Source organism: Leopardus geoffroyi, chromosome B1 (genome assembly GCF_018350155.1).
Source record: "Leopardus geoffroyi isolate Oge1 chromosome B1, O.geoffroyi_Oge1_pat1.0, whole genome shotgun sequence".
Lineage (NCBI taxonomy): Eukaryota > Metazoa > Chordata > Mammalia > Carnivora > Felidae > Leopardus > Leopardus geoffroyi.
Genome location: NC_059327.1, coordinates 59,562,823 through 59,578,191, shown reverse-complemented (window position 1 = coordinate 59,578,191; position 15,369 = coordinate 59,562,823). Strand labels below are relative to the sequence as shown.

The window sequence follows — 15,369 nt, the reverse complement described above, 5'->3', positions numbered from 1 at the left end:
GTCCATTAGGCCACTGAACTATTCAACTGTATGAAGTGGATGCAGGAACTGACTTCCCTGATCGCCGTTTTTTAGCCACTGTTAAGTGGAAAGCAGAAAAACAGACATGACTACAGTACATCTGAGGAAAGAGATAAATTTTATAGGACTAGGCCAGTGATGTTTTCCAAATGCTAAAACATAAATAGTCTTTGAAATTCAGGAACATATCTGAGCATTTGGGTTTTATTACCCTCTCTTCCTACTCTCCAGTCCTCTGACACATTCACTTTTGCTCTCTCCTCCCTAGTTGGTGCTCAATCTCTCTTTTCCTCTCTGCTTTTCCCTACTTCATTCTTTTTGTCTCTTTATGCTTCTTCCCTTTTAAAATCATGTGTTAGAGCTATAGAAATGAAATTCACTAGTACCTAGATATAGCCCCATTAGGGATTAGATATTCAGATAAAAAAAGGAACCACCAGATACTCTCCTAATGCATTTGAGAGACTGAAACAGGTTTTTCTTGTCACTACTGTGTTGTATCTGTCTAATGTGTTTTACACTCCCTTCTCTGTCTAGACAGAAGTCGGCTTGCATCACAAATCTTTTCAGACTGTTTTGTGAATTAATAGCTAGTCAGCTTACTTAAGACCAACATCCGTTTGTCATATTACCTGCTCTGGCCTCTTTCCTTGACATTCTGACTTTATACTGATTGAATCCTTCAAAGACTAGTCTGGGGTGGAGGTGGTGTGGAGGGCACAGAACACTCATTTGACAGCTGTTAATACTCAGGCCCTTACTCAGCTGTCTGGACGTAGCCACAAACTGTATTGAGTTACTTCTATAGCATTGTCTGGTGGTATGCAAAATTAAAAATCCCGTGTCTTGCTGGCTGGGAAGTTACACTTATAAAAATATGATGCCTTGTACTTTCAGTATAAATCTCTGCTAACCAAATGCCACCCATCATCTTAGGTCTTCTATAATAGAATCCATGTTTTGATTCTGTGATTCAGAATGTGAAGTTAATTATACTTGTTAGATGTACTAAGGTGCTGAGTTGTAGGACAGCAATGGTAAGGATGTTTGAGATCCCAGTAGATTATACATAGTTAAGAGCTTAAAGGTTAAACAAAGTTTAAACAAAAGTGGATTGTGTGAAACCTGTGATTCTCAAACTGTGTGACGAGGTGCCCTGGGGCACCACACAGATTGACAGAGGTACTGTAATGTTTGAAAATTTTAAGGCAAGTACAATGATACTCAGCATTTGATAGACACAGCTATTAGCTTGAAACAGTTCAGGGTTTCAACATGAGGTCACTCCACATTCTTTTCTATGACATCATATCTATGTGAAACTGCGTTTTTGATGTGTACATGTGCTAAACAAGTAAGTGCCACGTGAAAATCAATGTGGAACATGAAATGAGGCTGGCTGTGTCCCATCTGATCTCAAGAGTTCTGCAGCACCCAACAGATGCATGCATTCATTAGTTAGTAATTGTGGTTATTTAAGAATAAAATAATATTTTTCTTTCAACTTATATGTGTTTTTTCAAATAGTAACTAACTTGTTAAGACCTAAGTACTTACTATATTCTTTCAAAATAACTACGTAACAAATGAAGGTATATATTTTGGCTTAGGAGCATCATAAAAAAAAAAAAAAAAGCTATTACTGAGACACTTAGGATCCCATGGACCAAGAAAGTTTGGTTTAATCTTTTGGGAGAGAGACACATTTGAGAGTGCATCAAAAAGGAAACTGAGTGACTCTTAGAATTCTAAATTCTCCATGATCCTACTCCCAGTCATCTTCTGCACTGACCTTCTAGAATGCTGGCCTGTGAGCCTTTCCTTTCCAGGCAGAGCCTAAAGGACTCCTTTCTGGGCAATCTGAACATCCCAAGAGAAACAAAAAATCCATATGTGTGATATGGGAGTTTTTCCAACAAAGAGGCCATCTAGATCACCATACCGGGAAGGCCAGAGTGGGCAAGCTCCTCTGTCTTCCTCTGAGCATCTAATCAACTCAGAACCATGTCAACAAAAAGAGAGAAAAGACCTCTGAAGAAACCTGCATCATGGATGATCTAGAAGAAAAGAAGCATCTTCCCTGGAAAGCAACTCGAATAAAACAGACTTGCAGAGAGAAGAAAATGTAAAAACGCGACCCTCTTCTCAGATAAGAAAATCAGCGCATCCAAAAAGTGAAATTGAAAATGCTTTAAGAAGAGGGGAGGGACATTCAGAGAAAAGCTCTTGGAATGGAAAGCTGGTAGCAGAAATAAAAGTTGAGGAAATGTTTCACAAAGTAGGGCAGAAAGACAGCAAAGGACTATAAGAGCAAAGGTAAGAAGAGTAGATACACTAGAGAACCTGCTTAAGTAGACTACACCTATATATTGGAATCCCAGAGGAGAGGACAAATAAGGGGACGAGATTATCAATGAAATATTTTTTTTAATTCCCTAAACTGAAGATAACCGTTCCCAGATTGAAAGGACTCACTGTGTGAACAGTGGATGAAGATAACTTCACAGCAGTGTGCATCATGAAATTCAGAATATCCAGGACAAGGAGATGATTCTGCCAGTGTCCAGGGGAAAAAACATGAAGGCACATAAAACAAGATCAGAATGGCTTCAGACTTCTTAGTAGTCATGCTAGACATGAAGAGACAATGAAGCAAAACCTTCAAAATTCTGAAGTAAAACTACCTCGAACTTAGAATCCTATACCTGCCATACCTTCAATTCTTTGTGAAGATACAGGCAAGAGTTTCCAGACTTGCAAGGTCTCGGAGGTTTTCCTCCACAACTCTTCAGGTGGGATGTGTTCTACCCAGCAAGAGAACTCCCCTAGAAAGAGGAAAATGTGGCGGATGGGAAGCAGGCGATCAAGTGTAGGTGAGGGCCAAAGGGAGCCCTGCAGGAGGGTGACAGCTGGGCATCAGGAATGGAGGATAGTTCCAGATTGGAGTTGTGGGATACAGGAGACAGACACACTGAAGTTTTCAGCACTAAGAGCTCATCGCCGCTGCTTCCTCCTTTACCCTGATGACAGAATGGCAGGGTGGCAGGCCTGTTGTGCTCTCCCCTCCCTGCACAGCCTCCTGGTTCAGCTAAGAACGTTCATTTCATCCTCCTTTCCGCCACCGTTCTCACTTGTTCTGGTGCTGAGATTTGGAAGTTGGCCACGTTGAACTTAAAAACAGAAAGCATGGGGACACCTACTTCCCCAGCTATTCGTGCTGGCTGTCCAGTTCCTGCCCACACTTAGCCCCACCAGACTTCCTCATGGAGGTAAGCCTTAAGGTTCCCAGGACTCATTCAGGATTACTTGTCTGCCGATTACTCCTGTGGTGGTTTTTGTAAGCATCATGGGGAGGTTGAAGCCAGTTTACACCCCAAGATAGTTCCTGTAAACTTTTTCTGACAAGTTTGCCTTTTCTTTGCACAGTAAGACTTGTGGTTAGGACTCAATTTTAAAAAACCAAACACATTTTTTGAAGGATACAAATACAAGAAACATAATCAAAGGACAGATGATCTCAAAAGAAGGGGGAGGATTCAATTGGGGAGGGCATGGGGGCATTTCTAAAGTATTAGTAATATTTTATTTCTTAGACTTGATGGGTGCTCAGGGGTTCATTTTATTGTTATTCCTTAAACTGTGCATTTAAAATATCCTCTATATATGATACAGTTTGCAATTGCAAAAAAAATCCTTTATGAAAATTTATGCAAACATTACGTTTACCAGCACTGAATCTCATCTTGTTGATTTTAACCCAGACTCGTTTTTATCAGTTGTGTTAGATAAACCCACTTGGTTTGGAAGGTAAAAGCTGGATTTCTTTTTAGTTAGGCCGGACTCCAAAGGCTGGCAGGGAAGCTATGAAAGAAGGCATTTTATGAAAATGTCCCCTTATCACCCAAAGGACATAAGTAATGTTATCCTTGCTGCACCATCATTTTATAAGGTTTGGCAAACAAAGTTATTTGTATTTAACAAAGTGTTAAGTACGTCCAAAAATTTGAATGAAACTCATGGTTGAGTTCTGAGAGATATTTACATGATTAAGTAATTTTTTGCTAACTATAAAAAAAAATTTATCACCAGTAAAAGTTTCCAATTTAGTAATTTATCACATGCCATCCAATCAAAACCTTTCATCTAAGAAAAATGGATTAAAATGGATCATAGAGCTACTGGTAATTTAAAATTTTTCCATATTTTAAAATGGACAGTTTTTTAAATAGATAAGTAAGCCTCTAACCACCTTTGTTGGAGATAAACAGTCATCTCTTGACTTCCATTTCTGACCAGAATGTATTTTACAGATGTCTTAAAGGACTTTGTTCAAATAAGATGCTTCCAGATGAAAATGCAATATTACAGCCTAACTCATCTCATTTCCTCATGGCTTTCTTCATTTTGGTCGTGTCAGAACCATACAAGCCATTATGCTTACTTTCTCTGAACAAGATGTGAGCCTAGTGTCACTTTGGGACGAAATTTTCCAAGAGCAGAAAAGCTAAACAAGCTCTGGGGCACTTGACTAAAATTTTATCTGGTACAAGTCACTGAGACATAGTGTGTGAAGATCACTAGAGGAACATCCCAATGATTGTCCTTCTGTGGTGGTGGTGGTGTTCAGTGAGGTTGTAGCCTTTTCTAGAAGTTTAGTCAATCTGTACGTGACTATACGTTTATGCAATGGAAGTATTCCTGGAAACTCGCATACAATGAGTTTTATTCAGTCAAATGTGAAACAGTCTTTTTGTAAAGCAAATGTTTACTTTTTTCCTGGGAACTAAATTTCATTCATACATTTATTCAAAAATATTCACGGAGAGATGCTGACAACATGCCAACAGACCAAATGCTTTCCATGTTCACAGGGGCTGTAGTCAAGGTACCAGAAATGAACACGATAATTTCACAAAAATTATTTATAGGTGTGAGAGCTGTCTCCCAGGAGAGCTTGCCATCCAAAAATTACAATATAGCTGGTGGATCTGACCAACTCTAATCAAAAAAGACTCCTCTGAGAAAATCATGTTTAGGTGGAAGCATCAGGCTGAGGGCTTAGAGACGGAAAGAAATGTGGCTTTGCGGGGAGAGCCAGAGTGCATGAAGCTCAGAATGAAGAAAGGAGAGAGGCACAAAAGGAACCTGGCAAGTAAGCAGCAGCCTGGTCATTTAGGGTTCTGTGACCACATTGAGGATTTTTAACCTGTCTCCAGAGTCATGGAAGGATGGGGTGATGATAAAATTTCATTCGCAAAAGTGCCCTATGGTTTAGAAGGGGTAATTATATATAGTAGGTCAGGGTGTTTTTTTAATGGCATAACTAAAAATCACAAAATCATAGGTAGCATAAGGAACTTTAAAATTGGCAAGATCATCAACTCCAAAACCACTTTACATCATCCCTGCTAGATAAGATTTTATCCTGTTTCTGAATGTAGGTTTCAAGGCACAGAATTATGTCTATGTTTTACAGTTAAGGCATTCTCAGGCATGAACTGGTGATGGAAGTTTCTCCAAGTGTCTCCAGAAACTCCATCTTTCTAGGTATGAATAATCCAAGGTTGAGAGAAGACCTTTCCGGAGAACGCCTAACACTGGGGAGATAGTGCAGGACTGAGGCAGTGGCTCCCTGGGCAGGATGCACCTCGGTGCAGCTGAAAGCTGGGAAGGCTTCATGGCTTCCAGCAGCATCTGCTACAGGGGACAGAGGTGACCTACCTGTGCCGTAAGCCCATCTCTCAGAGGGCTGCCAGTGTATGAGGGGTTTTTTTCCCCTCAAATCTCAAAAGATTAGGCTGTTTTTCTTCTGATGCCAGAATGTCCACATTACAAGCCCTTTGACTGGTCTTATATCCTATTCCAATTGATCATTGAAGACACACAGCACATCTCCTTGTGCAGATGAATTTCCTATTGAATTACTTGGGTAGTGAGAGTAATTAAAATTTTCAGATTCAGAAAACTCCTTGTTTCCTATCTTAAATCTTTCCTTACCTCATTTTACACGGAGTTCCTTGTGCCCTGAACTAGGAAAAAATGCAGAACTACTAGAGAGGCTTTGTCCTCTGAGGGGGGAAAAAAAAGCTTGCTCATAGGAGGCAGGATGAGGGTCTTCCGCATTTTGACTTTAATGTTAATTAACCATGACCTTGAGAAAATCACTTTAGAACTCACCTGAAGAAATGAGAGATTTGGGCTAGACAACTCCAAAATCCCTTATGGTACTAATATCCTAAGTTTTACCCTTCTTTGGTTAAGTACATTTTTTTTCTTTCTGTTTAAGTACACTTTTAACTCATTCTGTAACCCTGTGTATTTAGTTATAAAATTTCCTATCCCGGGGCGCCTGGGTGGCTCAGTCAGTTAAGTGTCCAACTTCGGCTCAGGTCATAATCTCACAGTTCGTGGGTTTGTGCCCCACATTGGGCTCTGTGCTGACGGCTCAGAGCCTGGAGCCTTCTTCGGATTCTGTGTCTCTCTCTGTTTCTCCCCCACTCACATTCCCTCTCTCTCTCTCTGTCTCTCTCTCAAAAATAAATAAAGCTTAAAAAAATTTTTAAAAATTTCCTATCCCTTGTACCTTTCTAGATATATCTCACTTTCCAAATGATTACTCCAAATGAAGCTCCAACTTGAATTATTTCCACACTTCCCAAATGATTACTCCAAATGAAGCTCCAACTTGAATTATTTCCACACTTTCTATCTTCCTTTTTTTTTTTTTTTAATTTTTTAATGTTTATTTTTGAGAGAGAAAGAGACAGAGTAGAGGAGAGCACAGAGAGAGGGAGGCACAGAATACAAAGCAGGTTCCAGGCTCTGAGCTGTCAGCACAGAACCCGATGCGGGGCTCGAACCCACCAACCGTGAGGTCATGACCTGAGCCAAAGTCAGACACTCAACTGACTGAGCCACCCAGATGCCCCTCTATCTTCCTTTTCAATTGGAAGGCCAACAATTGTGTACAGTACAGTAAAAAAACAAAAACCCCACAGGATTACCTCATGGTTTCTCTTATTCTCTTGTTTTTCTTCTATTCAGTGAACTTTTTAATCAAATAATTGTGCACTTCAAATGTATCCATATCTCTCAAACCTTTACCTGAAGCCACCTCCCCCCCTTTTTTAATGTGCCAGACACCTCTGTCAGAATTTATTGGTGTTTATTGAGCCGGGAGCTGTGCTAGGTCCTATAGAGCATGTTTTTTAAGCTGCTGATCGTGACCCATGAAAGCAGAGGACAACCACCGTTATTTTAAAGAAAATAGTCAGGTACACTTCATGTAATCTTAAATATTGTTTTGAGAAACGTTTATGTTATACACGTGTATGTATGCATGGGACTGGGTTAGGTACAAAATGTATTTTCCCCCTCTGTGGGTTGCAATAAAAAAATGTGTGAAATCCATTTTTGAGGGCAAAGTTTTCCATACTTTTCTGAAGATAAAAATAAACTGCAAAGTGTCTTTTTGTGTTTTAAATCCTTGGCCCCACCTCAAGTATACTGCATCAGAATCTCTAGGGGAGAAGAGAGGGTTAGGTAATCAACATGTTTAACAAGCCTCCCAGGTGATTCTTATCTAACAGGTTTGGGAAACCACATCATAATTCAACATTCAAAAAAATTAATAGTCTGCACCCAACCTTATAAATAGCCCTCCTTCCTCCCCGTTGCAATAGCCTGATCTTATTGAGGAGCTAAGACATGCAGTTGAATTTAAATAATAATTATATCTAGATCTTTGTGTATGAAAGGCCAGATGTAAGGTATAAGTTAAACCAGAGTAATGCAGAGCCCTGCCAGTTTCATAGTTGTCATTTATTTTTTTAGTTTTTCATCATTTTAAATAAAAATTGCTGATTTAAAAATATCAAAATACTTGAAATATACATTGCATTTCATAGTTCCACCATGTATTCATGGTGTTTTTCCAGTTTCCAAGATGTATCCTGAGACAGGGAACTTTTTACACTGATTGAGACAAAGGTGAGCAGAGGTGAGCATGCCTGACTTCATACCTACCCAACCCATTACACCACAACTCCTGTTTTATGAGATGCGGTCATAATTTGAGCACGATTTATGGAAATACATTATTGAAATGATAAAATATAGTATATTACCTAGGTTCAGAATTTGAATGAAGTTTTTCTTGTGCCATTATCAACACTACAGCAATTGGAAGTGAATAGGTTGCTATTATTGAGCCCAGCTGGCTTTGTTTTCCACCGAGGTAAATACTGGGAAAGCCAGAAAATTCTGTGGTGGTCTCTGTATAAATCTACATTTGTACTGGGCGCACCAAATGTGCCTCTTAAAGTCTATTTTGATTGCAAAATTTCAAAAATGTGTGTCACTCAGAGGTGAGACATGAAATGAGTTATCAAAGTCATCTTGTCTTAAGTCATCTGAGGCCTGATGTTGCCATATATAAAACTGCTTGCTGCAGTATAACCCAGTGTGATCACGTTATATTGCCGGCCAAAAGTATCCCAGTTACTTGTGGAAACACCAGAGCTGAGTTTTTAATTAACCAGTATTTTTCACTATTTTTAATACAAAAAGTCTTAAGGGATACCACCATCTCAAAAAGAAAATAATTCCATTTGAAACAAAGTGACCTTATTAAGAAGGCAAGATATAATTGAATAAAGTCAATGAATGGAATTCATGAATGGAATATAAAGGAAGTCTTTTTCATTTTATACTTTGTTTTATTTTACATTTATTACTTTTTTAAGTATTTTTTGAGAGAGTGCAAGCAAGTGGGGTAAGTGCAGACTGAGAGGGAGAGAGAAAATCTTATGCAGGCTCCACACCTACCACAGAACCCCAGGTGGGGCTCCATCCCACAATGGTGAGATCATTACCTGAGCCAAAATCAAGAGTCGGATGCTTAACCGACTGAGCCACCCAGTGCCCCTACATTTATTACTTTTATTTGTGTTTTAAAAATAAGATCCTTAAAGATCCTTTTAATAGGTAAAAATGTTTTTATTGTAAGGTAGCCCTTTTAACCTGCAGTTAGCACTTTTTCTTCCAGTGTTTAAAACATAAAATATGCTTTGAGACAAATTTGCTAGTTTTTATTACTGATAGTTGAAGGAAGGTACATTATTCTACAAGTCTCAAAAGTTTGCCTTTGTGGGCTGTCAGAAAAGGAGGTTGGAAGAGAAATATTTTCTCCATTTACATCAGTTAGCTATTGCTCCACAGGACAGCATCCCCTAAATGAGTGGCTTAAAGCAGCAACTATTCATTTAGTTCATAATTTTGGGAGTCAGCCATTTGGCTTGGCCTCAGCTGGGCAGTTCTGTGGTCTGCACCAGGCTCAGCCAACCTCAGTTGGACTAACTTGCTCCGGCTGTGGTCAGCTTCCAGGTTGGCTGGGAAGGAGTTAGGTTAGGATGGTACCTGTTGAAATGGCTTACCTCTGCTCTTTGTAGCTCTTCCTCCAGCATACCAGCATAGTCTTACTCACCTGGGAGTTCAGTAGAGCTCCAAGAGATGGAGCAGGATGACCAAGGTCCCTTGAGGCTTTGGCTCAGAACTGACCAACGATATCACTTCCACTGCATTCTAGGTTAAAGCAACTCACAAGGCCAGCCGAAATTCAAGGGTTAGGGCAACTAGATGGTGCACGTGATGGAAAGGCTTGCCAAGTCACATTACAAAGGAGCATGGATGCAGAGAGGAGGTTAATTGCAGCCATTTTTCTAGAAAGTCTACTGTACAAAGTCTTACCCTACCTACATAATATGGGAATAATCGATAGAGTGTGGGAATCAGAAAAATATCAATTCTCTTAACATTTGCCAATATAATCTTTATTTTACTGGTAAAGCATAGATAATTATTCAACTTGAAATTAGTTAATACATTCTAGATCTGGCTTCCTTCTAATGCTAACTGGGAGGGAATATGTACTGGCAACAAAGCATTTACCATGTGCCAGGCAGTGGCCTAAGCGCAACGTATAGCCTGTCACAGGAATAGGTGGTTGGTGGGAGTGTGGAGTCTGGAACTTGACTGGGCTTGATTTCTAATTTTGCCACTCCTAAACCAATTTGGGCAAACCAATTTGCCTTATTGTGCTTTAGTTTCCTATCAATAAAATGGGCTTATAATAAATCTAAATTGTAAGGTTGACAAAAGGCTTAAGTCTAAATCTATTTTCAGTGCTGATAACTGTACCTGGTGCCTCATGAGGGCTGTGTAACCATCAGCTGTTGGCACGGTCATGATCATCATTACCCACAGTAACCCTGTGATGCTTAATGCTTCTTAATTTTATGAGGCATGATTAATACCCTATAGGTAGGTTCTGTTATTTTCTCCTCCAACTTACAGAAGGAATGTTGACGTTCAGGAACGTTGACCAAAGTCACAGAGGCAAGATACGGCAGGACCCTTATCCAAGCCCTGACAGCTGGTTCCAGAGTCTGGGCTTTTCACGCTCTACAAGCGCAACACTGCCACACTGTGTAATGGTAGCTTCCAAAGTAGTCGTCCGTAGGCCCAGCATTTACATATTTTGTTCTCTCCCCCCCTCCCCCATTGTCAGCATTTCAGAGAAGGTTGATTTTCCCCACTAACTGCTTTTCGGTTGAGCAGATGTAAAAGGCAGCTGCGTTGTAGTTGAAAGAGCTTCCACACATACTGAACCAAACTAGCTGGAGGAGAATGGAGCCAGAATCTACTGAGCATCTCTCGCGAGCCAAGTGCAGAGATACACATGTTGCAGACATCTCCTTTCATCTTCACAGATACCCCGTTAGGTGTACATTATCCCCAATTTATGGGTGAGGAAACCAAGGCTGCTCTTGTCCAAAAATCACAAAGCGCAGGTCTGACTCCAAAGTTTTTGCCGCTACACTGAACTGCTAAGTTAAATGTAGAGACTCTATTGTGAATAGTAGGTAAAGAGATTCTACACCAATTGTTGCCTGATTTGTTTGTTTTAGAAAGTCAGGGTGTCCGACTTCTTCGAGGTGACTTCATGGTTTCATCTGATGAGTTCTTCTGTTCTCTTCACTTCCAGAGGAGATCTGTACCCTGGTTATCGCTGAGACTTTCCCTGAAGATGCAGGGGTCTTTACGTGCTCCGCAAGAAATGATTACGGCTCAGTAACCAGTACTGCCCAGCTGATTGTCACCTCAGGTATGTGAGCAGTAAGAGATCAGCTGGGTTCTGCTCCCTAGCATTTAGTGTGTGGCTCACCACAGCAGGAAGAACTACCCCAGAGGAGAGCTCAGCCTTTAGGAATGCCTGCTGCCACTCCAGGAGTTATCCTGACAAACCAACCTCTGGTCAGGAAACAAAGGCTTTGTGGGGAGAGGGCGTAGACATGGAGATGAAGAACAAAAAGATAATGACAGTGCAGCAACTGAACACACATGGGGCTGTTTTCTCAGTCATGCAACTTGGTCTTGGAAACAATGGATCTGGTTTCCAAACATCCGCATACAACCTAGAATCATGCTGACATCAGAAGGCCACCCCTGCATCAGAGGCGCGGTCACTGCTGTCAGCAGTTCCAACTGGAGAGCCGGTACTCATACAAACAAATCCTTATTTAAGCCTCGATTGAAACTTCTGAAAAGGTAATACAAGATAAACCTAATGTAACCCGGAGAAGCCGTAAAGATCTTAGAAATCAAATTATCATTGAAAGTGGGCTATAACTCTGATATGAAAAACTGAAGCAGTATATTATACTGTTGAAACCAATATGCAGAACTGCTTGGATATTTTTTAAAACTCAGAAGTGTACCACTAGCAAAGATAACATGAAACGGCTTTTTCCTTTATTTTCTTAGAACTTTACTTGATTACTTTCTGCTATTAGTAAGTAGCTTCACTTTAGTTCGCTTTTTTTTTTAAATTTTTTTAACATGTATTTATTGTTGAGAAACAGGGACAGAGCGTGGTCATGGGAGGGGCAGAGAGAGGGGGAGACACAGAATCCAAAGCAGGCTCCAGGCTCTGAGCTGTCAGCACAGAGCCCGACACAGGGCTCGAACTCACAAACTGCGAGATTATGACCTGAGCCGAAATCGGATGCTTAACCAACAGAGCCAACCCAGGTGCCCCACTTTAGCTTGCTTTTATTGCCTCATTTCTATTATTTATTTTACAGTAGCTTTTAAAATAGTGCTTTGGCCAAGCCTGGCACGTAGTACATACAGTAGGGAACCAAGAAACAGGTTGTAGCTGCATGAGATAATCTTGGGGAGAACAATGGAACTGCGCTTGGATCTCTTTGGAAGAGTAAGAAGCTGGTGCTAGGTGGCAGCAGAGGCACAAACAAGACTGGCTTAAGGATATTAAAATGGAAGTTGTAAATGCTTCCTCGTCTTATTAAGAAATGTCAAGTTCACTGGATTGGTGATGGAGTCGATAGGAATCGGTACTTTAAATGGGCAACAGAAACGCCAGTGCCGTGATTGGAGCTGCAGAGCAGGGAGGCCCGCAGGGTTTGTTGCAGAGCTGGCTAGAAGACTGTCCCGTCAGATGGGCATAACAGTATCCCAGCAATGTGGCCAAAACTCTGGGCTCTAAGCATCTTATGTGGCAAAAATTGGCATGCGGTATTTCCCATTTTCACCTGGCGTAAACCTGCTGGGAGCCGAACATAATCAACAAATAGTTTTGAGCGTTCAGTTGACCTCAGTAAACCTTTGTGAGTCCATTCCTGGAGCTCTGTTGGGCTCTGGGCAAGGTGGGGAATCCAAGGATGACATGATCTTATCGCAAGATGCTTTCTGTCTGTTGAGAGGTAACAAGTAAGTTTCTTTTGTACTGAATTACAGCTGTGGCAGTTATCTGGATTGGAAAAACATGATGCGATCATAAGACATTTTACTTAAACTCAGAGTTTTACTTTCCTTAGATTTAAATAAAATGCGTATCCATCATGTACCACATAAAGCCGTTACAGTTTGAGCTAATGGGTGGCGTGTTCGTGCAGATCCACACGGAAGTGTGAGCAAAGCATTATTCATTGACGTTATTTGTATTGTCATTTTTTTTTACCAACTTCTGTCTTTAATTGACGTTATTTGTATTGTCATTTTTTTTTTTACCAACTTCTGTCTTTAATCCTGTTTGAAACTTGTTAATAATGAGTTGGTAGCTGGTCTCCCCGCTTGTGGCCCCAGTCAGGAAATGAAACAGGTTAACAGTCCCTGAAAACCAGTTTGGAAGAACCAGGTCCTCCTGCTGGCTTTGCTTCTGTACCATAGAAGCAGAGCAGAGCTCCCACTGTTTAAACAACTTAACGGGGCGCAAGGGATGCTCAGGTAATCTATGATAGCACAAAAATAACAGTTGAACTGTAACATCTTATTATTTTTTTTCCTCTCTTTCCCCTTCCTTAGCCAACGCTGAAAACTGCAACTATGACTCAGTGGGAGAATCCAACAGCGATCACTTCCAACACTTTCCACCTCCCCCTCCCATCTTGGAGACAAGTTCCTTTGAGTTGGCTTCAAAGAAGCCATCCGAGATCCAGCAGGTGAACAGCCCGGAATTAGGACTTAGCATGGCAGCCCTTCAAATGCAGTTCAGTTCTGCTGAGAGGGAGACGAACGGAGTCCATCCCAGCCATGGAGTAAATGGACTGATTAACGGCAAAGCTAGCAGTAATAAATCTCTGCCAACACCAGCTGTCCTCCTTTCACCCACTAAGGAGCCACCACCTCTGCTTGCCAAACCCAAACTGTGAGTATTTCTGCATGGTTTTATAATACTTTCCATACCGCTGCTAAATTGCCTTTCTGGCCAGGGAAAACTTTTTGCCTGGACTCAACTATGTGGCAAGTTGCCTTTTCTGCAGGCAAGCTGTCCCTGGCCGTTGTGACCTTGCTAACAAGTGCGGGGGTGTAGGGGTTGGGAGGGATGTCCTTCAGTAATACAAAAGATACCTAAAAATAAGGAAGGTAAGTGAGATGCTTGGTCAAATCTACCTTTTGCTAAAAGCTATAACTGGTTTCAGCTGTGAAAATATCTGTCCATGGCCTGGCCTTCCAACGTATAAGCAAGGATGTAGCCACTCCCCAAAGGGGATGGGAAAGGAGACCTACTTTGAGCTCTCTATTAAAAACACTTCCAAATGTTTGAAATGTAAGAATCAGTAAGGAAATCGGATAGAGATAAGCCTGGGAAGACTGAAAGCTCAGGATGGAAATTCAGTGTGCAGAACCTGGGGAAGGGAACAAAACCAGAGATAACCAGGCTCGTCAGGAAGAAGAGTGCCCCTCACAACGCAACCTACTTGGCTTTGGGATTCCATAGCGCTGCGTATTTCTGTGAATACCATCTTCATATTGGATATCCATTATTTTCTTAGCATGATAAATCTGACATGAGCTGTTTCCGTTGGCACACACAAGCAGAGAGTTGTTATGAATGGAGCCATTACAATGTCAGAGGGAGGCAGAAATCAATTAACTCAATAGGTTCTATCATAGCGTAACAGACCTTGAATTACTGCCCCGATAGGGGTCATTGGAAATGTCAGAGTCCTATAAAATGTACATATATTCTGTGAGGTCATATTTCCATGAGAATGAATTTGCCAGAATCTAGGAGTTATTCTTTGTTTTTCTGGTACTGAACAGCCTACTCTCTTCTCTCTGTCATCAGCTCATTTGTTAGAAATGTCAGAATGTATAAGATATTTCAATGAGAATATCTTACATGTGTATGTTGCTTTGTTTACTGATTTCATGAACTTTGTTAGACTGATCAACCAGCCAAATGAATGTCTTAAGTTAGCAAATGGGCAGACAGGTTTAGAAAAATAAACTTCTGGACAATCTTGCGTTGCAATTTCAAAAATATATCTATTACTACGCCACGCTTAATTTTGCATTTCGTCTAAGTTCGTTTTTCAGGTAGCAAGGCTCCTAGGTTTGTGTGCAGTACTGTGAGAGATACCAGGTAAACATTTAATACCTGTGCTCCAGCTCCCCTGAGATGCCAGACAGGTAAAATGGACTCAAAAGTGGCAGCCTTAAAAGAGATTTATACCCTGGTAGCTCCAGCCCATAAAATTAATTGCCGCTGCTGACTCCTTTTATCTTTGTATTTTGAATATGTATTTGTTGTAGTGCTTTTAATGAAATGAGGGACCTGCTGTCTCCAGGGGAAGACTTTTAATGATGAGGACTTGACTGTGCTCTTTGATTAAATGAAGTGTATCGACCATAATGGCTGTCATAAATTGGATATAAATCACAGGCGAGCAAACATGAGGAGCTGTGAACAGGCATTTACAGCCCTTCTTATCTCAGGAGTTTCAGCAGCTCGTCAGCTTGTCACTCTGCTTTACAGGGATGCTC

At 40.9% G+C, this 15,369-nt stretch overlaps 1 protein-coding gene across 5 annotated transcripts in view; it reads left to right on the top strand.

Annotated features, from left to right (window-relative positions):
* The window catches only part of PALLD (palladin, cytoskeletal associated protein), a 408,001-nt gene that overhangs the window by 195,174 nt on the left and 197,458 nt on the right, over positions 1–15,369 (top strand). For all 5 annotated transcript variants that reach the window (XM_045463501.1, XM_045463512.1, XM_045463536.1 and 2 more), the window contains 2 exons: positions 11,066–11,185; positions 13,405–13,747. In XM_045463501.1, the coding sequence (XP_045319457.1) occupies positions 11,066–11,185; positions 13,405–13,747 (463 nt within the window). The remainder of the gene's footprint in view (positions 1–11,065; positions 11,186–13,404; positions 13,748–15,369) is intronic.